This window comes from Falco punctatus, assembly GCF_963210335.1.
Source record: "Falco punctatus genome assembly, chromosome: 3".
In the NCBI taxonomy this organism is placed as follows: domain Eukaryota; kingdom Metazoa; phylum Chordata; class Aves; order Falconiformes; family Falconidae; genus Falco; species Falco punctatus.
The window spans coordinates 42379946-42405467 of NC_137582.1; the positions used below are offsets into that span (position 1 = coordinate 42379946).

At 36.7% G+C, this 25522-nt stretch overlaps 1 protein-coding gene across 5 annotated transcripts in view; it reads right to left on the minus strand.

Moving 5' to 3' along the window:
* The window catches only part of LOC308060212 (uncharacterized protein C8orf34 homolog), a 273979-nt gene that overhangs the window by 137904 nt on the left and 110553 nt on the right, over positions 1-25522 (minus strand). For all 5 annotated transcript variants that reach the window (XM_080378682.1, XM_080378680.1, XM_080378678.1 and 2 more), the window contains exons 9-10: positions 6509-6594; positions 1319-1401 (exon numbers count right to left, since the gene is read on the minus strand). In XM_080378682.1, coding sequence (XP_080234808.1) covers positions 1319-1401; positions 6509-6594 — 169 coding nt within the window. The remainder of the gene's footprint in view (positions 1-1318; positions 1402-6508; positions 6595-25522) is intronic.

The window sequence follows — 25522 nt, forward strand, 5'->3', positions numbered from 1 at the left end:
GGTCATGTTTTCCTTGTATCTTTATTTTTCTGTTGCTCTTTCCCTATGTTATGTGCCTGCAGAACTGATGAATCAAAGCTGGTAGCTGCAGGTCCAAATCAGTAAGAAAAACATGGGTTCAGAAACTGCTGCAAAATTTATTATACCCGTCTGTTCGGTGGTGAGAAGCAGGATGGAGTCTTGAGAAACTCAAACCAATGGCAACAGCAGTTCTGCTCCTTACTCCTTTTGCCCAGTATCCACAAATGCTGTGAGTTTCTTGCACTCCGAGCTCTCAAAGAGCTTCAGGACTTGATCTGGCACTCCATATCCACCAACTGCTTTGGCAACTCTGGCTGGAAATCCTGTATGTTTAGTATTATTTAGCTTTATTAGTAGCACTTAATCAGCTGCCTGAAAGACTGCAGGATCAGTCTGCATTGTCATTTTTCTTTTTTCTTTAATACTGCCCTTTTTTCCTTAGCTAACAAATACTGAGCCCTTGTTTTCACTTTATCAACACTGAAGTGTGCTATAAACCAATATTGCTCTGGTTGAACAGGAACTAATGGGCACTCTTACAGCTGTCTAAAATTTTGCAAAACCAAACACCTATTATCAAGTTAATTGCCTTAGAAAAAAAATCCAATCCCTTCTTTAACCTATACTCAGATTTCTGATGCAATACAACTAGTGCCAAAATACTGGTATTATTATTATTTAAAAGATTAATTTATTATCAGTTATATTTTCCGCAAACTGCAAATCTGCACAAGTTTTCTTAAATTTCAAAATAAAGTAACTCATGAAAATATCGCCAAGCATAACATTGCATTTTTAAAATAATTATATAAATTAGCCATACATTTTAGATACCTCTTGCTTATTATTTTCCAGGCAAATGTCAACAAAAAGCTAAATTATAATTGAGATATTATAATTTCATACTTCATAATGAAATTTAGAGTTTGAATTATTTTGTTCTCTTAATTTTGTAAAATTTAATATTATCTCGTAAAATGGATATTTGACTAACATTTAAGAAAATATAGACTCAGTATAAAATGACTGCACTTTCAATGGGAGCTACACATGGAAGTCCAAAACCATTTGGTTTTCTATGAGATTAAAATAATTTATTTCAAAATATCACCTGCCCTGGAATGAAAAAATAAAACAGCCACAGAACTGAAAATTCAGAAGGGTTAGATAAATTAAGTTTTCTTCTGCCTAAGATGACCATGCTGGCAAGCACAACTTTTATCTTTATGCAAAATCTAATTTTTATCAAACTATTCTTAAAAATTATAGCATTATCCATAAAAGGGAAGATACTTACAGATCCTGCCACTTGAGAGGCACTCTGAAATTCGTCAATATCTTCCGTAAGTGTTTCAACTGTTTCAACCCCGGGTACTTGAGCTGTTCCAAAGACACAGAAGAGAAGTTAATCACTCTAATTAAGTAAGCATTAGTCACTTTGAAAATAAAATGCCTATAAATTAACTGCTGGAAAGGTAAATGCGGCTACTGTAAATGCACTGCTTTTCAGTTACACTTCAATGGATTTTAATCTATGTCTGATTTTAATTATGTCTGATTTTATGTCTGATTTTAATTTATAAGCTTAATGCAATGTGGAACAGTTTCTCTAACGTGATTAGAGTGATAACTAAGCTTCCTTCAGCTGCCAAGGCGCCATGTAGGTTATTAATTGGTTTTAGTATTAAAGTTATACTGTTTGTCCTTTACACAAGTGAATAGTGGATCTTCAGCTTTAATAAAATCAATAAAATTAGATTTAATTAATTCTGTTACACTAATTAGAATATAGTTAAAATCCTTGAAGTAATAAGTTCTAGTCACTTTAGGCAATATTTAAAAGCCAGGCAAGCTCAGATTTTGCCCATACTGCCAGATTTGTAACACACCATGACTTGGTGAGAAGGCTAGAATGCCTCTTTGACACATACGGTAGTAACTTCAAACCGAATTTACCTGCCTATGTCAGAGAAAGCCATTTCCAAATAACATGCTAGGCAGTTTCACTCTTTGCCTGACAGTCTGCTAGGCACTTGGGCACTGTTCATAAGCAGCCTAAGAAAACAAGGATGCCCTGATCTTTCCTAGATTCTGCTGTTATTCAGAACCTAGCAAGGAGGTCCTTATGTTTCCAGCGTGCCGCAATCTGTTAAACATCTCAAACTATACTTACTATAAAGACAGAACCATACTGAACTACGGCAACTGTGGTTACCACGTCCATTGCAAACACAAATGACAGTAGAAGAGGAAGAGGTGATGATGATGCAAAGTTCTGGTCACAGAGCTGTCCAGGAATTGGGAGATGATGCCACATTTTTGCCACTGTCACATCCAGTTCTCAACCCTAATTCCCACATATTTGCATCCTTATTAATTGTTTTTACCCTGGTCATTCCGTTCCATCTGTAAGAAAACTGTATGTGTTTCATACATTCTATTTCTATTGAACACCACCAATTTCAAATTTTTCCTCTACATCCAAATGCCTGTTTTGAACTTTCTACTATATTGGCACTTTAAAGAAAAAAAAAACCATGTAGAAGCTACACATCCTAGTCTTTTCACACTTCTTCAAGCAGAAACTTTCTAGTTTCTGTTGGATAGAAACAGGAGGTGGCTAAGTGCAAATAAAAACCAGCGACTCCTGTTTGATACAGAATGAACCACTGATGTGAAATTTGCTTATTAAAAATTTATTTAGCAAATTAAATATTATGTATCACAGAATCTGTAGACCTAATAACACAAGAGAATAGGAAATACCACATGTACACACTGTGGTGTAGTACTGTATAATCTACCATTTTCAGTCCAATTATATTATTCCATGTAGAGTCACAAAAGAAACAAGTCTTTGCCCACACCTCAGAAATATGTGGAGTTGCATACTACACTGCAAAGTAACTCACTTTACAAACAGCTTTTCTCAGACTAATTGAGGAGTGGTTTAGAAGTGCTACACTTCTCATTTATCCAATATTAAAGAGTTTGCTCCCTAATAAGGTATTGTATTTTAAGCTTCCTTCTACAAGAATGAATGGACTGCAACATCTTATTTGCAATAATACCTTCTTTTCCTACCTTATATCACAGCTTTCACTCAAAGGGTAAGCTACTTTTCAGCAAAAGAGACTTAAACAAGTGAAACAAGGTCCTATGGTACCTATTGGCAACCGCGATTAAACAAGTAATTACCCTTTAGAGATACTAGTCCTTGATATCCAAATCTAAAAAAAAAACAAAAAACAAAAAACAACCCAAAAAAACCCACAGTAGCAGATGATCTACAATTACCCCAACCTGATAAACAAGACTGAGGGTTGACAGATGCAGAATTTTACTGGATCAGTCCTGTTGCAGTGCCTGTCTTTTGAAGCCTCAGCCATTCTCCCCATCTATCTGTACAGAGAAGGAGCAAGGCTTAATGGAGGACTGATCCAAGAGACAAACCTGACAGGCTTGGCATCTACAAGGGGAAGTTTGCTATGTGGTCACTGAAGCTGCCGCTTCAATCAAAATCAAGAACCTAGCTATTAAATTCTTCCCTTAGTTCTTTCCTGTGAAGTGGTCCAATGGGAAACAGCTTTGAGAGGTACAGTTTAGGACAGGAAAAAGAAACTGCAGCATTACAGCGTTTTGCATTCTCTGATCTTGAGACCTGATTCCCACCCCTCATTTTTACTACTTAGATCAAACACAACTCTGTCCAATTCAGCAAGATTATACTAGAGGGAAATCAGTGTACTGGTTAATTAGAACCAGATCCAGATTGCTAGTGGAGTCGTACAGTGCCTGATGCTGCAGATGAACTTTTTACATAAGCTATTACATTGACTATTAGGTGGAATTGCTTTAGTAAGGCTTATTTATAAGAGCTGTTAGATCAGATGTGCGACCACTACTTCTGAACCTAGTTCATCTGAAATCCACAGGAGAGACACTCCAGATCTAACAACTTAACAACTACCCACTAACCCAGAAACAGATCATTATCTAAAGAAAGCTACCCTCAACTTTGCTGTGCATCAGCACCTTGCTTGCATATTCTTGAACAAATATTTGGTTTACATCAGAATAGTTTTCTCTCAGCAAGGTCATTGGTACTGATAAGTAAGAGCAGAAAATAAAATAAAATAAACCTGGTACATGAAGCCTGTTACTCACTTTTTCATAATATAACACATTCCTAAGGGGACCTAACTAAAAATACAGTGCAACATGGTACCTTGGTTACTTTGTGTTTTCTAACAATATCTTCAGGAGTCATCTACTTCTCACACATAATATTTATTAGAAAAAATATCAGATGCACAGAAGATAAGTAATGTGCTGTATTTATAGGAAAGACAGAATGGGCAGTTGCCTGAGATCTGTGCCTGTTTCTAGTCTGCACCTACTTGTAAAATCCAGCTGTGCATTTTTTCAAATCAAAATGTACTACTAGCCAACATTTTAGGAAAAAGAAAATACATTTTAAAAGACTAAACATTTCTGAGAGTGCCTCTTGACAAAAATTTGGCAATACCTCACTGCTGACCTCAGTCCTTTTGCCTTAGGGGCTTTGCTATTTTCTAGCCATATGACTAACAGGTTCATGTATATTCACAGACATGAAATAAATGTGTTTACAGCAACGGGAATGTCATTGCCCCACCTACCTACCTAACTTCTACTCCCTATATTTGTAGTTGAGTTTTTTTAGTGAAAGCATTCTCAATTTTCTCTATATTCATACTGACTACAGAGTATCCAGAAGCATGTAAAGTGGTCCAAGTTACAGTAGCTATAGCACTTCTGTGCCCCACACTCAGTGACCATAAAAGATCCAGCTTCATTATTACACAGCATCCAGCACCTTCTGACTGTTTCACCTTCTTTAATCCTGGTGTCTCTGCCACTTAGCAACAGCTTACTATTTTATGGAAGCCTACAGTTTCAGAAGATGGCATGGCAAAGTGAGCGTACTTCCACTTCAAGAACAAGGGTACACAGGAATGAAAAAGGAAGGTAGAGATCTGTAGAAAACAAATTGTTTCAGGAACTGTAGAACGTTTTCCTACATTTATGTCTTACCGCTCTACTTGTTCCTGCTGCAATAATCTCATGCTTGCATATCCCCTTACCTATACCAAACAAGCCACCATAACCTCCGTTCCTGGGGGATTACTCTCATAACAGAAGAATTTTGCCTTCCTCTCACTGGGCTTGAGTGCAGTCACCAGTCTCGGTTTCTCTCTTGCTGATAACCTTCATCAAGCTTGTAAGAACATCATATTTTGAGATTCTGAGTTCCCTAACAATATTTTTTTACAGTGATCCAACGCAGATGAAAGGAAAATCAAATGACATGACTGCACAAAGCCATGCGTTATCACAAAACCAGTCTGAAATTTTGTCTTTAAAGACATACTAGTTACTAATACTGACATACATTGGTTTACAAATGAGGGAAGAGAAATGAACCAAAGCTCAGGTTGCCATCATACCCAATAGCACTAAATAGCAGTAGGATAATTGAAAACAACAAGTTAGTTCCAATTTGTTTTGCATTAATTAATCAACTAACTTGATTAATTCATCAGCTAACTTGTCTGTGGCTGCTGAAGTCTAGACTGCATATCAAACCCTCCAATTAATAGACTCGACTGGTTTTGCCCAACAGTTAAGGGAATGGACTGAAAGATTTATCTTTGCAGATTCTCTGTCCAAATCTCTATTTATTTCTGTCTCCATTCCAGTGACAGCTAAGATAAAGTTAACCTTCATCAACTTAATCTTTCATAGGAATGCAGGGCACTCTCTGGCAAGATAACCCTTAGGAAGCACCTTTTCCCTTAGTTTTCAGGTGTTATTTTGTTCAAAAACCTGAGCAGAAATTGAAATCAGGCTAAGGATCCTAACTGCAGATTAGTGCAACATACGATTGTGTTTGTATGAGCAGAAAAAAAATATTCGTCAGAGCTACTGTATAAACTTTTTATTGTATTTCAGTTCTAGTCAGTGGTGCTTGGAGAGACCAGAGAAGCATTTCTGACGCTTAGTTTAAAAACAGGAGAAATTATATAATTTTTATTTTTACTGTATAGTATCTGAATCCTGTGGATGCATTTGTAGTACCAGGTATTTCAAAGACCACTTTTTGCCATAGAGGCCAGCTGGCAATGAACAGCCCATGTCTATGCTATTAAGCTATGCTACACCCAAAATAGTGTGCTAACATACAAACTGCCTACTAAAATGAATTCCAGCCCAAGGCAGCTCCCAAAATATGCCTAAGAATTATTCTGCAGTGCTAACTGGCCATGACAAAAACCATGTCAGGGGCTCTTGAACACATTTGAAGTGCGAACGATTGAGTTTGAATGCCCAGGAACATTATCTGGAAGAGTTTAGTCTTATTTTACAGATATAACCTCTACTCTTAAATTCAAGATTTTGGTGTTTGGGGATATTTTTATGAGTAGCAAATATTTATATAACTTACCGTCAAAGTCTGACACTCCTGACTCAGATATTTGAGATACCATGGAGACATCTTCTGGCCTTTCCGCCAAATTATCACCTTGCAATCTGAATTGTGGAAAAATGGAATGAAAACATTTGCAATCATGTTTCATAGACAAAACAAAGAAGAGTGCTATCTCTGCATACCCTACTCACAACGTTCTCCTAATTAAAAGGGTAAATTTGCTGAAAAGCAAACATCCATGGTTCGATCATATCATCCTAGACTGTCTAGCAACCAAAACTAGCTTCCAAGAAACAGTCAATTGAATCCTAGCTTATGTATTTTTGTAAGACTTATTTCAACAACAGTGGGGATTTGGTGGTGTCATGTGCATAGGAAGCTGCAAGCTTCCTTCACTATATGAAAAAATATTTCCATTGAACTGGACTGCACTGGCTTTCCCTGTCAAGGTGTCAGAGTTGGGGGGCTGCAGGGTGGCCTTGGCAAGGAGAGGCTGGGGCTGCCCTGTGCCAGACACAAGCAGCTCCATCCAGCTCCAAAAGACTCATGGCAGGACACAGCTGAGCCCCTCAGCCAAAATGGTGACGTCTTGAAGAAAACAGTTAAGGAAGAGCAAACAATGCCACACAGGCAGAAGACCAGGGAACAGAGAGTGGGAAATAGCAGAGGGAAAACTAAGGTCAGAGGAGGAGGTGCTCCACACTCTGGTGCAGGTAATCCCCTGCCACCCATGGCGAGGTGCATGCCAGTACCACTATCCACTGCAGCTCATGCAGGACCTGCACCAGAGCCGGTGGATAAGTCCCAGAGGGACTGTGGCCTGTGGAAACCCACAATGGAGCAGATTTTCTTTCCTGAAGGATTGCAGCCCATGTGGCGAGCCCATGCTGGAGCAGGTAAAACATCTGACGAGGGAGGTGGAGCAGAGAGGAGCCCTTATGGATGGACCACAGCCCCCATTCCCTGTCCCCCTGCACCACTCAGGGGGTAGGGAGGACTCTGGAGTGAAGCTGGGCCTGGGAAAGCGGGGAGGAAAGGTGTGTTAATGTTTGTCTTTGGTTTCTCATTACCTAAATCTATTTTAATTGGCAATAAAATAATTTTCTCCAAGTCAAGTCTGTTTTGCCCACAACAGTAACTGGAAAGCAACTTCCCTGTCTTACTCCTGACCCACAAGCTTTTGCATCCTATTTCTCCCCTGCTTCTGCTGAGGGCATCGAGTGAGCAAGCAGCTGGGTGGCCCTTAGCCAAGGTTAACCCACCACAGGGAAATACATGCAAGAATACTTCCTCCTCCTCTGTTGCTTTTTAAAAGAAAAATATAGTAATGATGGCTGGCTTTGTCTTCAGGATTTTCCCCTGCATCAGCTGACTGTAATGCCTTGACAGCAAATTACAAAAATAGTCCTTGAATCTGTTCTTTTAAACAAGCATCCCAAAAGCCTCACCATCCTTCTTCAGGCTCTTATGAATCCCGAGTACAGATTCTGCTCTGAATAATGGTTTGTAGCTCTTAATACAATATAATTTCCATTTACATAAAGGTTGTCTTACCTTGGATGTATTCAGACATGAAAAGAATAAGAAAAATGCAATTCAAAGCCCAGGAATCATAAAAATTCATTGAAGTAAAACCTTGGGGAAAGAAATAACTTATCTCTTAAAAAAGATACCTTTCACTCAGTATTCTCTCTACAGCTGCTTTACACTAAACTTTGAATTACGCTTTGAAATCAAGCAGAACCCCTATATCTGCCCTATCTGAATTTCACTTTTTATGGCTCTCACAGTTATTTAATATATTTGGGTCTTAAATCATCTATTTGTTTGTACCTTCTCAAAACCATTACACACACACACACACACACACCCATTACTTTATCTCTATTTATTGTCCTTGGGCCAGTTTGTTTATGATGGAAAGCTCAATGTAAATTCATAATGGCTCTTACCTGAGGAGGCAGTTCCACAGACCACAGAACTCCTCAAGGCAACAAAAGTGTAAAACTTAGAAGCTGTAAACCTGATTGTGAAAATTACTTCTATGAATACTTTGTAGCTCTATAGCTGGTTGGTAATGCTCTAGTTACAAATTCTTTAAAAGCTTAGCTTGTCAAACAGGCCGTTCTACAGACGACAGTCAAACAGAAGCAAATAACTTCATACCATTATAAAAAAGATATTTAAATCAGGAGAAAACAAATTGCAAATGAAATAACCACAAAAAGAAGGAAGATCTCAAAAATCACAACATTTTCCTTTGTATTAAAATTGACCTGTCCTCCTTCATTACATGCATATGCATGTTTAATGCAAACACACATTCAAGCTTGTAAGGATATACATTGAATTGCAGGAACCAGAAGTAATGTACCCTTCTCTGCTGCCATGTTGATAGTTTATTTGTGTTTAATTAGAAGGAAAATTACTCCAACCTTCTCTGCTTATACTGCAGCCATAAAAACAAAAAGCTCTAGAAGTAGGAGCTGCTTATTTTATCCCATCAGAATTTTCAAGATTTTATAATACATTCCCATTCTCAGCTTTTATAAATCCAAACCAGACATGAACAACTGAACTTATTTGCCTCATGAAAAAGATATAAAAAATATTTTTTTAAGTCCAGTGTATCTAGTCAGAAAAGCTATTTCATACGGTTTCCCTTTGTAGAAAGAAATGGCTGGGTGAATTAGTGGGTGGATGGGTGAAAAAGATGTTTGACATATCTGGAACTCATTTCCACTTCCAATTTTTAACTCATGTATTTCTTACATATGGACTCATATTGGAATAGATTCTCCAGCAACATAAAAAGTCACAAATGCTATTGCTTGCCAAAAGAATTCTGATTTCTTTGTCAATATTAATAGTATTCATAACACACCTCCACAGTAAAATGAAAACACTTGAAAATTCTTAAGCAATAGATTAGAAAGAAGCATATGTCTAGAAGAACTTTTAAAGCAATCAGAAGCTCATTATACAATCAGGGATGTGTTTTCTAATCTGTCCTTGTTTATGCTACTGTCTTCCCTGGTTCACTCTTGCTGAATGTCTTGCAAGACAAGTGCCTGCACCACGCTGCAAGTATCATTAATGTTGGAAGGCCTAAGCTATGAAATCCACTTATCTGGTCGCTGGTACTAAAAAAAGCATTTTCATCTCCAGCTCTCCAAGGTAGACTTGAGTCTTCATTGCCAGATACTTAATAGAAATCCTTTAGCAAAAAAGGTAAATGATGACCAAAATGTTGAGTCGGAACTTTTCATCCACTGCTTTGGAAAAGGCAATTATAAAAAGAGTAATGTATATGACAGTCACATCCTTGTTTGCAAAGCAATCTAAAAAGAGTCAAACTTTTCCACACTGGCGGCTAGCTTTGGAAATCTTGGCTCTTATTTTTAATGTGTACACTTAAAAAAAAACCAGTTACCTAAAAATTACTAATTTACTAATACTTTAGAGACTATTTAAGTTACTAATCAAAATCTTACTTCAGCTATTATTTTATTTGGATTCTAAACTTGATACCTGATAGCCAATACTATTTTTTCTCTATATATACTGCTTATAGCATCAACTCTTGCTTAGAGGCCATTGTTTCAGATACATTAAATCAGCTGCATGTTGGACCTTCAACAGCTACAAAGGTAGCTTCCAGGTAAATACTTCAATTGCCTTTAACCCCAAAATGCATTCTGTAGGACTTGTTCCAAGAAAACTGCCAAGGACTTCAGGACCAAAGACATCCTGAATACGTTTACCAAGTAAGTTTGCTGGGTACAGCATCAGTATAGCAGGTCTATCATTACTAACAAGCTTGTGGGTGTGTGAAACACAGTCATACTGCCAGTATGACTTAGTAAATATGATACTACAAGAGTACGCAAAAAGAGGACGAAATTTCATCTAAATTCCTTGAATGAGTAGCAGGATAATAAAATCCTATATTGCCTCATCAGAGGAAGAGAACAGCAAATAGGAAAAACAGAGTCAAGATTTAAATTATGGGCTTTTTTCATCCACTACTTTCAAAAGGTCTTTTCCTGAACAACATATATAACACACATAGTATTATCTAAGAAATGGCAGTGACTAAAGTCAGCAAAAAGAAAAGATGTTGATTCCTTTAGCATTCAGAGCAGGAAAATATTTCCTCTTGATTTGATATCTGAAAAAGCACTATTTTCAACAAATTTTTAACATTTATCAACTTATCAGAAATTTTATATTATTGCCATGTAAAGCTGCCTTTATCTACTGGTTTAATTATTTTATTAGTGATGGTGCAGTATTTGTAAGTAGGAGTAACCTACCTAAAAAAGCACAACCTTTTTTTTTTTTTTTTTGGTCTAAAAGTTCAGCCATCTTAAATTTTCACTAGAAAAATGAAAAATTACATCAGCATGCAGAAAGGTGATACAAAAGAAATGTTACCATTTTTATTCATTAACATATTTATCTAAATAAATTACTCCTTGGTTTAAAATCATGCCCATATTAAGTGCATTGCTGAACTTGAGCATTCAGGACACCTGTCTTTCTTAAAACAGACTGTTGCAGAACAGGGCATATCATCAAGATAAGGATGTTACCATTTGATATTTCAATAGAAGTGAACTACTTCCCAAATGAAAAAATCCTATGATGAAACTATTATTTGAATCTCGGTTGCTAAACTAAAATGAAAGTGAGGTTAACACTGTGATTTACGTTGTGTAACCTCTCATCAATGAGGCTGTGTGAAACAAAACCCCATTCTGACTTATATCACAACATTTTTTTGAACATCTTCAATAGTTCCCTGGCAATTTGAATGCCTGACAACACCTCAGAACGCATCATTCTGTGCTATCACGATTACCAACGATCTTAATGAAACATTTCTAAAGCCCTATGATTACAGAGTAGGAAGTAACTCACTAACACATTGATTTCACCCTGCAGACAGTGCAAGAAGCAATACTCTAGAGAAGTATCAGATACTAGTTCCTACTTCAGCTCCATCTGTTGCCAAAAAACAGTTAAAGAAAGCAGACTAATGGCCATAAATGTTTCAAATTATTTCCATTTACAAGATGACAGAATGTTCCAGGGGAATTTCACAGAGATTAAATATGCAGTATGTAAGTATCTGGTAACATGAATTTAGTGACAGGTCACTGTACACCATTCAGGTGGGCTCTGGATTCAGTGCAGATTTGCCATTTTCCCACCTGGAAGATGAGCTCTGTGGAGTTGCTGTTTGATGGAATCCAGCTGGAAAAGACTGATCAAGTGCTACAAAGTTTCAAGCTTCTCTTGTGCCTGACCTTTCAGAAAGACCCATTCTAGCACTCTTAGGACTACAGCTCTTCTAATGACACACCTTGGTGAGGAAACACCTCATGGACTTAACTTTGCCTTCACAGCAACCTTCACATCCCCCTACCCTGTTTTCAAAAACACCATAATAACCCTGTGGCGATCCATTCATTACTATGAGGAGAAAACACTGAGTGCATCTTGATCTTTCTTCTAGCATTACTTAGTAGCTGGAAATAAACTGGCACCATACGAACAGTCATTCTGCAAGATCAGCTTTGCTTGGAGCCTACAGTCATTTGTGTCTAGATTGCACTGTCTGAACAAATTATAGTCAGATTCTTCCATGTATTTGCATAAAGACTATTCTGTTAGTATTACAGAAGGAATGAGTAAATAGTATGAATGAATACATGATGTAAGGCTTTTTGAAAGTCAACAATGAGATTTCCATAGCAGCAACATATTCCCCATTAGATGACTTCAAAAAACTGAGTTTCACTTCTAGTTTCTGAAATGTACCAGTAAGTCCTTTTGATACTAAAACACATGCAACTTAATTAAGCCAAAAATACTACCGTTGGAGCTATCTACATAACTTTATCTAATTACAGCTATATAGAAGTAAACAAAAAGAAAGGACCCTTACATAAGGAAGGTCTGTTCTCTGCAATATGCAAAACTTTGAACTTCTACTTTTTCTAACACAGTTCACTAGGATGTATTTCTTAGTGATCTTTTCTTCTAATGAAGCTGATGCTGCTTAACCAGACTGTGTGGACTTGTCACTGCTATCTGAAAGCTAGTCCTTGCCAAAACTTGACATACTTGACAAGAAAATAAATGTTAACAGTATCCAAAGTCCAAGTGAGTTTATTGGTGGTCTTTACTGTAATCAACTACATGGCACGTGGCATGTCATTACACTTCCCCATTCTTTTTGTGTGACAGAAGGAGGGGTCCTGTTTTCAAATCTCGCTGATATCCATCAACATCCAATTTAGGTGAGCTATTAAGAGGACAGCTTCTTGACATTATAGTAATTGCTGCTTTAGAAAGATGTTAGACTCATGACCTCACTTAGAAACTGAAAAGAGACAAGATGAGCCTACAAACCAATTCCTTAAATGAATCCAAAATTATCTAACAGCATCCTAAAATGACTAATTATAATGGGTACCTAATGAAGCATGGTTGTAGTGGGGATCAAAGGAGAGAGTAATGCTAGAAGGAGTTGTGATTTCTCCACTTGTACCACCCCTAAAACAATACAGTAGCCCTCATACAGCTGCAGAGTTTCCGGGCAATAGGACACTGGAATTAAACTACATCTTGGGGAAAAAATAACAGGGAACAGTTGAGGAAGCTGAATTCAAATTGTTTTGTTTCTCCACAATTTAAAGTTGGCATGCATTTTCAGATTTGAAATTTGTGGAAACATTTACACTTGAGCAAAATGTATTTTTCAGAGGTAAAACAAAGTCCTGCTTTGAGGGTAACTATGGGTGTGTCTATATTTGAATGTGCACATGACTGTAAGTACAGATGCAGGACAAATTCCTACCTACGAACTCCTTCAGTGCACTAAATGTAGACATAAACTATGATTGTCCTCTATGTCAACACTGTTGTCCTATGGCATTCTTAAAATCAGAGGTAAATGAAATTAAACTCCATGTTATAGCAGAATAAAGCAAATAGTCATCTAGAAATATGCCACAACTCAAATAACCAAATTTCCATTCTATTCCTTCCAAAACAGAACCAACCCCCACCCCCCCACCCCCCCAACCAAACAACAAACCCAAACAGAAGAAGGTTTATAATTTTTGGACAACTCTCCTTTAATCCCCCAATAAACAACTACAGCCAAAGTTATATAATTACTGTGTATGTGGCTGGCTTTCAAATTCTGGTACATGACTATGGGACTTTGCCTTTTTAAATCCAGCAAACCAGAGCTGGATAGATTCGCTCAAATTCTGATGATGCCCAGAGGTCAACAACCACAGAAACTTTGAAATTCCACTTGAGAAGAAATCCTTAAAACCTTATTTCAAGATAATACAAATGCTTCTTCTGGCTTTTTCATAACAATTGCTACAGGGCACCAAGACAGCAAACGGCAGTCCTCCAGGAGGAAGTGGGAAATTGCATCTCCAGCCGTTCTCTCTGCTCTTCCCTGTGTCAGCTAAATTTTGTTGAATCTGGATAATTTTTGCAAAACATTTTGGTTTCTGTGAATCTCTATTTCCAAAAAAACATTTGATTGGAAAAATTTGGATCAAAATCTCTAATACACATTTTGTAAGATTAATGAGTATCATGAACTTATTAACAAAGTAAACATAAAAAATACAACATGATGATGTTTCTTTGGCAAGCAAAGGGACTTTCAGTTAGAGATGAGGAGAAGGATAAACTGGACTTATTGGACCTCCCTTTTTTTTTTTTTTCTTTCAAATCATCTGCTTCCTTTCTGTAACTTAAAACATTACAACTACATCTAACATCTCACTCTGATACCATTGTAATACTGAAATATAATTTTCCTAGAGCAAATACTTAACTCCAGGGAAGTTATAGCAATAGAGATCAGACGAGAATTCTGGAAGTCCCCACATGCTTTTAGGTTACACTGAATGTTTCCTTGTGCCTTTCCCTAGCAACTTCAACCCCACACCAAGGAACAGTACTCCAAGCTTTGTAAATATCTGTCCCGACTGCCTATAATATGGTGAGTTTATTACATTCTTTGTTCTTAAACATACTGATCCAAATTCTGATCTCATGTACCTTTACATAATGTCTCCACAAGTTCTGTGCTCCTTTATAACGGCGTAAAATACAAAGCTTCTCCAGCACCTACATATAAGGCCAGGAATTTCTGACCTATTCCACTTGTTCTACTAACGCCTTTTATGAAAATAAAAATGTTAAAACTGTGCCAGTAAAATTCTTAGTGTATTCACAGGTACAGAGACAAAAAGATATCAGTTTCCCAGTATACACTATGCCAGTTAATATAATGGTGAAATTATATTTACTAAGTATTATTAAACAATATACAGCCAAAAGTACTCTTTTGCTGGTAAAATCCTCCATCTGCTTTAGCTGCATACTCTAGTTTCCTAATGAAGATTAGACTTTAAAAGAAGTTTATACAAATTTCAGATCAGTAAGCCATAGAAGAATAATGTCTTAGATCTATGGGGGCAAACAACAGAGGATTGTTAATTCACTGAGTAATGAGAGCGGCTGGCACCTCTAAAGTCTGAAGTAATAATGGGAAAGCTCTGCAGCATGTCACCTTGTTATATTAAAAAATCAGTGTCATAGCTTCTGTTCTCACCATATACTAAAATACAGGAAGCATCTGCATTAAAGAGAAATGAAGCATGAGGACTATTGGATTATCCTGCAGAACATTACCCAGGAAGGCAGACATTTCCAAAAGTAAACTGTAAGACTACATGAATAAATACTGATATTTAACAAAATTTCTGAATAAAATGTAGGAATATAAACTTAGTGACATATTTGGCATGCTTCTCAGCAAAGAGTTACAATTCCTTTAAATCCATTTTAAAGTAGTGCAAAGCTCTCAGCTCTCAGGCAGGAGTATGCTGTTACCACCATCGATTCTATTCATGTGAGACACACAGCATGAATAATATTTGAGTTTCACCCTGATCTAAGGTACAGTTAATCTAAAGTAACCCCATTTTCACTGATAATATTCGGATCAGAGTGTTTCTTAATTTTGCACTCACTTCCTTAAGGACACTATTTCTCAGTGCTTGCACACTAAAACACAGTAAATAATTTGAAAATTCATAAAAATAGTTAAAAATGGATTTTGATTGAAGTCCATTCTCTTTCTGCAAATTAAAAGCATTATTTTCCAGTCACTCTTAAAGGTTTTTGTGGAAAGTTTCCATGTCACCAATACATAATTCACAGCCATAATGTTTTCAGCTGGTAAAACTAGAATATCCACTTGCTGAGCAAAACTTACACTTTGACACAGCCTGCAAAATAATCTTTTCTGTGTGCTGTTTGCCTTTTCAAAATGTCTGAATGCAGGCCTTTGTGCATTTAAGTAAGTACACTCTGCAGCTATTTCTTATGAGAACCAAAAGTGGAAATATATTTCCCAGAGTACAGAATCCATAAAGAGACTGAATTATCTAATGCTTTTACAAGATGGGGAATTAAGCCATTCTTATGGCAATCTTTTATCTGCTGCTGGCTTCAAACCATTATCTCACAGGAGAAAAATTACAGTCTTTGTCAGTCTTTTCAGACTTAACACTCTTTCTTCCCCTGTGAACCATTTTTTCTAGGACTAGTGAAAGAGGTGTGTGGGGGTGTGTGTGTGGGGTGTGTGTGTGTGCATGTGTGTCTTTAAGAGCTATATTAAACTGTTATCCAGAGCCTCAAATTATGACCAACAAGCTTCCCCAAGCTCATGATCTCCTGGCTTCCTCCCTGTATTGTTTGCATCCAGAAGCAACTGCCATTGCTGATATATATCACAGTGTAGCACCAAACAGAATTTATATAGACCGCAACAGAGAGTTAGCTTGCAAAGCACACATCAAAGAGCTCAAGGCAGAAGGAGGAGGAAAGGCTTGGGAAAGCTCTGGTCTTTTTAAATTATTGAGGGGGTTAAAATGTGAAAAGGGAGAGCGGTGTCTTGACAAGATCTACAAATGAAGGACAGGATGAAATGGCCGTTACCCTGTGTTACCCTCTATTAAACTGAGAGACAGTACAATAATTTTCAGGACTAGACAAAGTGATATTAATTTCATTTTCAAATACGCTCCTACTGCTTTCATTATTACAAATCAAGACTGGTACATTCAAAAGAACTAAAAAAATCCTTCAGGTCTACTCTTAGAATTTCTCAACAGTGTTTTTAAATCTTTACAAGTATACCAACCTCCTCATATGAGTTCTATCTTTTTATAACCAGACTGAGATAAAATAAATAAAATAAATATAGCTACTTTTGAACAATAGTTCTCACAAAAGATGTTCTAGTGACACATCATCAATTCACAGCATCTTATACTGTATTTTTCCTCCATAACCAAAACCAGATACTAATTCCCTGTCAGTAAAGTTACAGCAGGGCCACCTCCAGATGAACTGGGTGCATTAAGTGCCACATTTCCAAAACCAGTCATATCATGAGACCAATATGTTCATATGTTTAAGATGCAATTCACATGCAAATTTTATGTACCTGGTGCACATTTCAAGTGTAAATCTATTTTTACTAACATGTAAACACTTATCTTTCTTTAAATAAACAGAATTCAATTTCTCTTACGTTGAGTGACAGTTACTTATGTCAAAAACAAGTCTACTCCACATGTGCAGCTTTTAATAAAGTATCTGTTACATCAAACTCAGAGGGAAATGCTTCGTTGCTGAAAATACTGCATAATGCAAGGACACAGACACACACTATTCCTTCTGAAGAGATAAATGATGCTTCCGAAAATACTGGTTTCTTCACAGCTTACACGATTTTTGATAACTATGTTTTTATTATCACAGTATTTTGTGGAACTTCTGACAGGTCTGAAATTATTGGTTAGTCGATTTATAAAGTGGGAAATTTTGGTAAAAAAGAGGGAGGAAAGAAGTCTGATCCTCCTGGGATTTCTGTCTGACCGCTTGATATAAATCTCCTGTCTTACATTGTTCCCTTCCCAAGACACGTTTAAGATTTTGAAAATAGAGCAACTCTGGCAATTTTTTTAAAACACACATTCACAGGGAGTTTGCCATAAAACTAATTAAGATTTGGGATTAAAAATGATAATATCTTGTGCATTTTAGAGGTCAAACTTAGATCCATGAACTCAAAAAATCAATTGAAATCACAGAGATATTCCCTATTTTTCATATAGTAAGATTTTCAAAGCAACACGAGTCAGTGAAAGAAAAGAAAAACTACTGTGTACTCTGACAATTTAGAAAATAAACTTACTCACTCTGAAAAATTAATTTATGTTCTCTGTCTCTGATAACCACTAGGACCAGAAAAAAATATTTTCTGATTTTTTTTTTCTTTAGTGTGTTCCTATTTTTTAAAAGAATAAGTAAGATACCTAAGTGGTACACCACTCCAGAGATGGAAAGATAAAATGGTTTATTGTAGCTGTATGTAACACTTAGAAAATCAAGAGAAGACTATGAAGACTTTATTGTAGTTATTAATGTATCAGAGCTGGACAAATTAATCACAGCTCAAATTCAACTCAGCCAAAAAGCTGAATGAAAATTTTCTGACTCATTCATTTTTGCCACAACTTTTTATTTTCTTCTGATTCTTTTTGGGATTCCACCTTATAAGAAGTTCTAAGTAGCAAAAGGAAAAGTATGGGTTTTCTCTACCATTTTCCAAAGTGAAAGGAGATTTTAAAAACTTATAAAGCACCACTATACAGTGTTTCATTTGCTTGTTTGCCACTCTTTAAAGCAAACAGATGTAAATAAAACATTTGTTTAGCACAAAGTCTGTGAAACTACCACAAACAAACATGAGCAAAATTCAGCTCTTTGAAAGAAGAGGTCCAATAAAACCAATGTTACAAAAAAGAAAATAAAGGAAAAAAAAAGAATCCAAACCAGCGGCACGAGTCATCTGGAATGTTTAGTACTTTTTCCTCTGTAAAAGTAGTCACTTAGAAATAGCACACAGACAGAAAGCTAGTATGAAATGCAACACAGGAATGAAAAAATTATGTATGCATAATCAAAAGGTTTGGTAACATTTGAAGACGTAATTTTCCTAACATTCTGTGCATGAACTCCAATCAGAGAATTTTTCCCAAAAAATTATTTCTGTACCACCCACTTTATTTTGGAAACATTTTTTCCCTTGGTACCTTGAAGTCATTTGTTCCCAAATCTCAGGAAAATTAACAAACCAGAAGTTTCTGCCAGAAACTGAGTCACTAAGCTGGCCTTACCACTACTGGGCAGACATACAAAAACTATTCTTCATGCAAATACATGTACCAAACTACACATATACCTGTATCCACTCTCCAGTATTGCATTATAGTGCACAGAGACAAACCAGGGATCATATGGAGGATTTGAGAGAATATTCTTTCTGACACATCTATATATTATTGATCAATCAGAAATATAAATTATATGACACAATATCATTGTTTCCTATATTTCTGCTGCATGATTAGACAGAAATTAGCTGTTTCCTTTAAAAGAGGATGTTTCAAAAGTATTTACACATGGAAAAAGACTTTTATTAAAAACATTTATAAAACCCACAAATAAGCAAAATACAAATCCTAGGGGGTTCTGTTACATTTTTGTGTAAAAGGCTGCACTCTAGACAAATCAAAACCCATTTAAATGTACAAAAGGAAAAATGTATATAAAATTCACCATGAAGAATAAAGCTAGCACAGAAAAAGGGGTCATATAATGATCCAAAATGAAGCAGTCAATAAAAAATTAAAAAAAAATGGAACTTAGCGGGGAACATAATAAAAGATTCAGATGCAAGTCATCTGGATGCTCTGCACCCTCTGCTCTGACAGAATATTCACTATGCATTTATTTACACAGAACTTTGGGGAGTAGCAAAGGAAGTTAGGAAAAAGAGGAATCAAAACTATGCATCAGCTCTGAAAACGAAATGCAATGTTATGTTTTCCAAATAGATCTATCATGGTATATCATGATTTTGATATCAGAAATTACAATTTATTCTCCTCAAGTCCCAATTTCTAGTCATATGCATTCCAGGATCCACCAGTTGCAGGTTATTCCTCACAAAACATTAACTTAGGAAGGAAATTAAAGTCTATAAAGAAAAAAAGTTATCGAAAGACATCCTTTGAAGTCACATACACAGTGCTCTACTCCTAACTCTGTTAAGGAATGGAGAATTCCATATTCCCAGTGATCAGGTTGTCTTTTACCCAGTTCCATCACCTCTTGGTTTATATTCCCATTGCAGTTAAAGGGATGATTATAGCTCATGTAAATATACCTGAACCCCCTTTAAATTAGCATGTGCAGATGCCATCACTGAATAGTTTCACAATTCATGTAGCAGTTAAGGAACTTTTGCACAAGCAGAAATCTGCCTGTCAGATTTCAATGTAGGCATAGCCTTTTATCATCTTTGAGTCCTGCATGCATTTTTAAGGCTACTCCCTTTAGAATTGCTCACACCAAAATGGCTCAGCCTGGGAAAGAAGACTTCACACTCAGACTTGGAACAGCAGCCCACTGAAAACAGAGCAGAAGCACCTACAGTGGTGGCTTGGTCTAACTTGGCAGAACATAAAACCTAGTCCATCTGTTAAAAACCACACCAGCAGCAAACTCTACATCCTCCCTTCTTCCAGGATCTATGGCATCTATATGGGATGTCAGAGGTTGCCCCTCTTCTTCACCCTACGTGATCAGACTCTATTGCAGTGTTGCATAGTACAGCACCCATTCCCTTGCACCATCCCCTCCCCAGCCGTGGGGTCAGTCTGGGATTACATGCCTGGACAAGACAGGAGAACCCATCCGATTTCAAAAGACAAGTCAGCCATCTCGATGGTTGCTGTGGCGGGACACAATGGCAGTAAGAGCGGACTAGCCATAACCGATATGGAAGGAATCTAGTGCACAGCTGAAGCCGAGGAAGGGAAGCTCAGTACGCTTCCTTCCTTCACTTGAGGAAATCTTCCAGGAGCCCATCATCTTTTAACTGCTTTTTAGATGTAGTCTTTTGTCAGTATTTATGATCTTCCTCACAGGGGTAACTGATTTTTTTTTGTTGTCTGAAGTTTCAGTAGGGTTCTCTGTGGACGGCACATACAGTAACATGGCTTGTTTAGCAGCATTTTTTTCTCTATTTAGTCATCAGCTTTTCTGCTTTTGATAGTTAAATAAGATCTACTTGTCAAGCTTCAGACACTATTTTCTGCACAGCTCATTACCAAATTTTCCACCAAATTCTGATGACCTCAAGTCTCATTAGTATTGTTATAGCTTTGTGATAGTCAGATAAAGCATCTCTACACAAACTGTTATTCTGTAAGAATCTAAAATGGTCAAAGCTAGATTAACACTAGAGAATTCTCTGACCAATTAATTCCTGTTCTTTTCTAGAGAGACATAGCAAGGCCGATTCTGACAACAGTTCTATTCTTTCTACCATTATTCTGCAATTTATAACAAATTATAGTTGGTTCATTCAATTCTCGTCTCCTTCCTCACACATAAATGGTCGTCATGGCTCTATGTCATTAAGATCTGCTTAAAGTCCAGTGGTGTATTTCACAGAACCTACATGTGATTCTTAAATTACACATAGCACCATGTAGTTTATATGACTATGTCCCAAGTACATATGGAAGTGGCAGAGACCACACTGTAGAAAACCAAACTTACTAAAATTTTGCAAAAATCCAGATGGTTAAAGAAAAGTTAACTGGCCTTAGCAAATAACCAAGCTAACCTGAAGATTTTTTGGAGGACAAGATATCTTCAAGGAGTCAAAGACGCAGACTATGAGCAGGGCAACAATGGAGATTTCAGAGGCAAGGTGAACTGACATGAGAATTTTTGAGTTTTCCAAACTAAGTTTTCGGAGATTACCTGTAAATGGTAGCACGCACAGAATATCTCATTTATTCTACATTAGCAGCTCAACCACATAAATTACTGCACTTGAACTGTATTCCACTACCAATAGTGACTGTTAGAAAAGTCACATTTACTTTTTTAATGTACAGACCTACTTTGTTTATACCCGTATACTTGATTCCTCTAATATGTTAAAAGGCCTTAGGGCACCATGCATTTGCTCTATCTAATCTTAAAATATTAACTAAAATACTGCATCTCAAACCCACATTTGTATGCGACTAGCACTCCTTCCCAACATTCTTGTTCAGAAGCCTTCAAGCTTGTGGCACAGCATGTTTTCTATAATCCCATTTCTTTTTTAATCACATGCAACCCCTTTTTTGTATTCTATTGATGTTAAGAAGAATGAATGCAGCCCTTGCGCTATTAAAAACAAAAAGCTTCTTACTTCCAGGAATGCATTGGCAAGACTCCACAAGAACAAGATTTAACTTTTGAGCATGGCAGTGGGCATACAAGACTAATGGGTGGTCCTTATGGAAAAAAAAAAAAAAGAAAGAAAGAAAGAAAAAAGAACCCCCCCTAAAATTAATTCAATAGTACATGAATATTATTTTATATTTTATGCCTGATTAAATTCTTATAAAATGTTCAATGTGCAAGTCACAATACATGAGAAAACACTGAAGTGTTGTTTGGCTTTTACAAATTGTCGTTTAGATCTTTATTTAAGCCATATGAGTTTTGCTTATATTTGAGAGTATCTTATGATTCATCAGCCAAATCTGAAAATCATTTTTTTGCCTGTATGAGAAATGATGCACAAAATTGTGTTATAGAATGAGTCAGTTTAATCTCTAAGTCAGTCAGATTAGTTGTGCCCTTAGATGAAGAAGGAATTTTTATTATAATAATTTTGCTCAAATTATCTAAATCAAGATCAGTTGTACTAAAAGTGTCTTTGCTTATTTTCCAGACTAAATAGCAAAAAGCAGACCTTCCAAATACAGGGGGGGTTGTAGCCTTTTTTCCTGTATCTATAAACTTTGTTTTGTTCCACCTTGTGAATGATGTCACCCCTTTATTTAGATGACTTAATATGCTGCTTAACTTGCACTGTAGTCCAAGAACAGCTATGGGAATAACATTCTCCAGCTACTTTCCCATTTGAAAAACCTCTTAAAGCTGTTATCCATCTGCATTTCACTCATCGTGTGTGAAACATCTATACAGGAAACAGTAAGCTCTCTGTTTCTTACAGCTATATCCCAGTCTACAAATCAATTTATACATGAGGAGAATTAACCTCTCCTTTTATTTCTCTTTCTCTGCTTTTTGGGGATTTTTGGTTGGTTGGTTTTGGGGTGATTTGGGTAGGTTTTTGTTAACCATAAACCGTAAAAATCAACTCGGTGTAATAGCTTGAAAGAATCCCCCATTACCTCCTAGATATCTGGGTGGAGAACTTTACCTTTTATTAAAATTACTGACCTGGGCTCTGACAACACTATCATTTGAAGATGCCTGATGAAATTATCAGCATTGAAGGTGAGATACCAGTTTCTGAAAAAAAACCCACCTTAGATGCTTGAGGGTTTTATTATATTTCAAATTATGTCCATTCTCAGTCTGATTTCTTATGATTCATGAAAAAGCTCTTACTTTTGTCCAGGTCACTTAAGTCAAGGGAGAATGTTTTGCCAAATGCAGCACCTCAGCAGCATTGCAGGTTTCCCCCCCAATATAAACTGGATTTAGTTTGCCTTGTAAGAAAGTAGATTTTTATCTCTAACATAGTCACTCCCATTTAGCATTCTTTTTTAAGATCTTCCTCTGACACTGTGTTAAACACCGCATCAGAAATAGAACAGGGGAGTGGAGTACCCTACTGCAGGTGCTCTCAGTGAGCATACAGAATTAAACCAGCACTCTCAGGCTAAAGTAACCTGCACATAGCCATAGCCCTGCTCTCTCTAATTCTCAAATAATGAGTGAGCTCTAATGATTTAGGGCAAGAAAATGTAATATTAGTAGCAGGAGGGTCTAAAACTTACATATGATTTTAATGAGGAAGTAGGTTGGAATTTTATTAAGAGTATTTGTCCTTTCCAAGCGAGACCCAAAAATTTAAGCCAAATTAAGTTAAAGCTTGTACTGAGGAACTCCTTCAACCGTTTAAATAAATCCCTCTTGGAAGAGCCCCAGCATGTTCAAGAATGTGAGGAACCTTCTGGAGGAGGTACCACAGAAGGTAAATTGACTGCAGAGTAATCAGAACAGAGTATTTAAAAAAAAAAATACAGCAAGAGGAAAGAACTAGAATATGTAAATGCATGAGTAAAATCAAACTTTTGCCTGAGCCAAGAAGCATATTTTCTAACATTTGGAAGTCTGCCAATCAAATTTCAAGTAAAAAGTTGTATTCCTCCTACAGACAGCCAAAATACCTTCAGTAAACCTGATTTGGCAATCTGATTTGACAAGCCCTATTATCTACAGAACACCCACTGCCATTAATAGCTCCATTCATTTCAAATCACTTTATGCAACCAAAAAAATGTGTAAAATCAAGAGAAAAGACACGTTTAATTGTAACCAAAAGTATTCAAAACAACTTACATTGACTTTTTCAATTGTATTTAAATGTGCCTATAATCAAATTCCATAGTATTTATATATAAACTGTACTGCACACAAGACTACTTTGAGAATAAAAAATAAAAAAATTCTAAAGCAATTAAATATACTAGTAGGTTCTGTATTATGACCTTACAATAAATACTGGGCTTTGCCATAACAATGGAGACAAATGCCAACACTGAGAAACCTGATCATAGAGATGACCCAAACAGGCTGTGATTTTATAGCACGGTGTTTTCAATGGCTGTATCACTAAGTAACAGAAAATTGAATTGTTCTTGGAACCAGAAAAAAAAAATTAACTTTGTCCTTGAAGCCACTTGCTTCATTCAATTCTCTCTACCCACTACTTCAGCAATTGCAAGAAGGCACTGCACAAATCCGCTGTGAATGTATCGAAAGAGACAGCTTACTGCACTAATAACTCTATCTTGGAGTAAGAAAGGAAAGGTGTCCTTCCATAAGAAGGAAGGAATGCTCCAAAAGAACATACTGACTTCATAATCTTGAAGAATGTTAGTTTCCTCACAGCTGAATAAAACAGCTACACCCATTTCTCTCTTTCGAGCTCCCTTGCTACTGATGAGAAGGTATATTTTTTGATTCCTCCAAAGTTTAAAGAAACTGCTAAACTTCAACAAGAGTTAAAAGGACCACAGTCAAGTAGGTATCATCCAGTTCCTCGCTGACTTCATCAAATAGGGTAGGGAATGAAATGAAGGTGTACAGGCAAAATAAAGCCCTGCTTTGCATTCTCTGATATGTGAAGTGACAAAAGGGGATTTTCTGAGATCCTTCTCTACAACTCATATCTTAGTCTGCAGTCATATAGTACAGCCAGTTTAAGGACAATAGCAATAGCCAAGGTTGCTAGGTTTGGCTCAAGATCTGAGCCGTTTGTTCCCTAGTGTGCAGGATTGAGAGAATATATAGAATCTTGGCACCTGCTGTTAGCGGCTACTTCAAGGAATTTAGAATTTAATTAACCTTTTTATTAATCCATACAAGATTTTATGTAAATTCAAAAAGACCATGTAGAACATTTCTGTTTTCCTTACCTTTCTACTTGTTAATCCATGGACAACCAATGCCAGTTGAAAAAAGGTGCCACACTTTCATGTAGCTAGTTGTTTGGAAACATTTTACAACATAAGCAATTTGTTTCTAGTGAATTAGAAAGAATCCCATGACTAGCCTGCTTGCTCTTTTCTTAAAGCATAAGGCCACACTGCTGTCAGCAAAACTCTCTAGAATTACAAGGCCATCCATCCAGTCACTGCTGCTCTGACCATACTGTGTGCTGAAGTCCCCCGAGGCTCCACAACCCTGCTACAGAGATGCTAACGCATGGGTGATTCAATATGCCTGTAGTTCTGCTCCCAAGCATCAGAAAACGTTTTGAAGCCCCTCTTCCTACAGAAGTGCCTTTTAAAAGTAGTAATT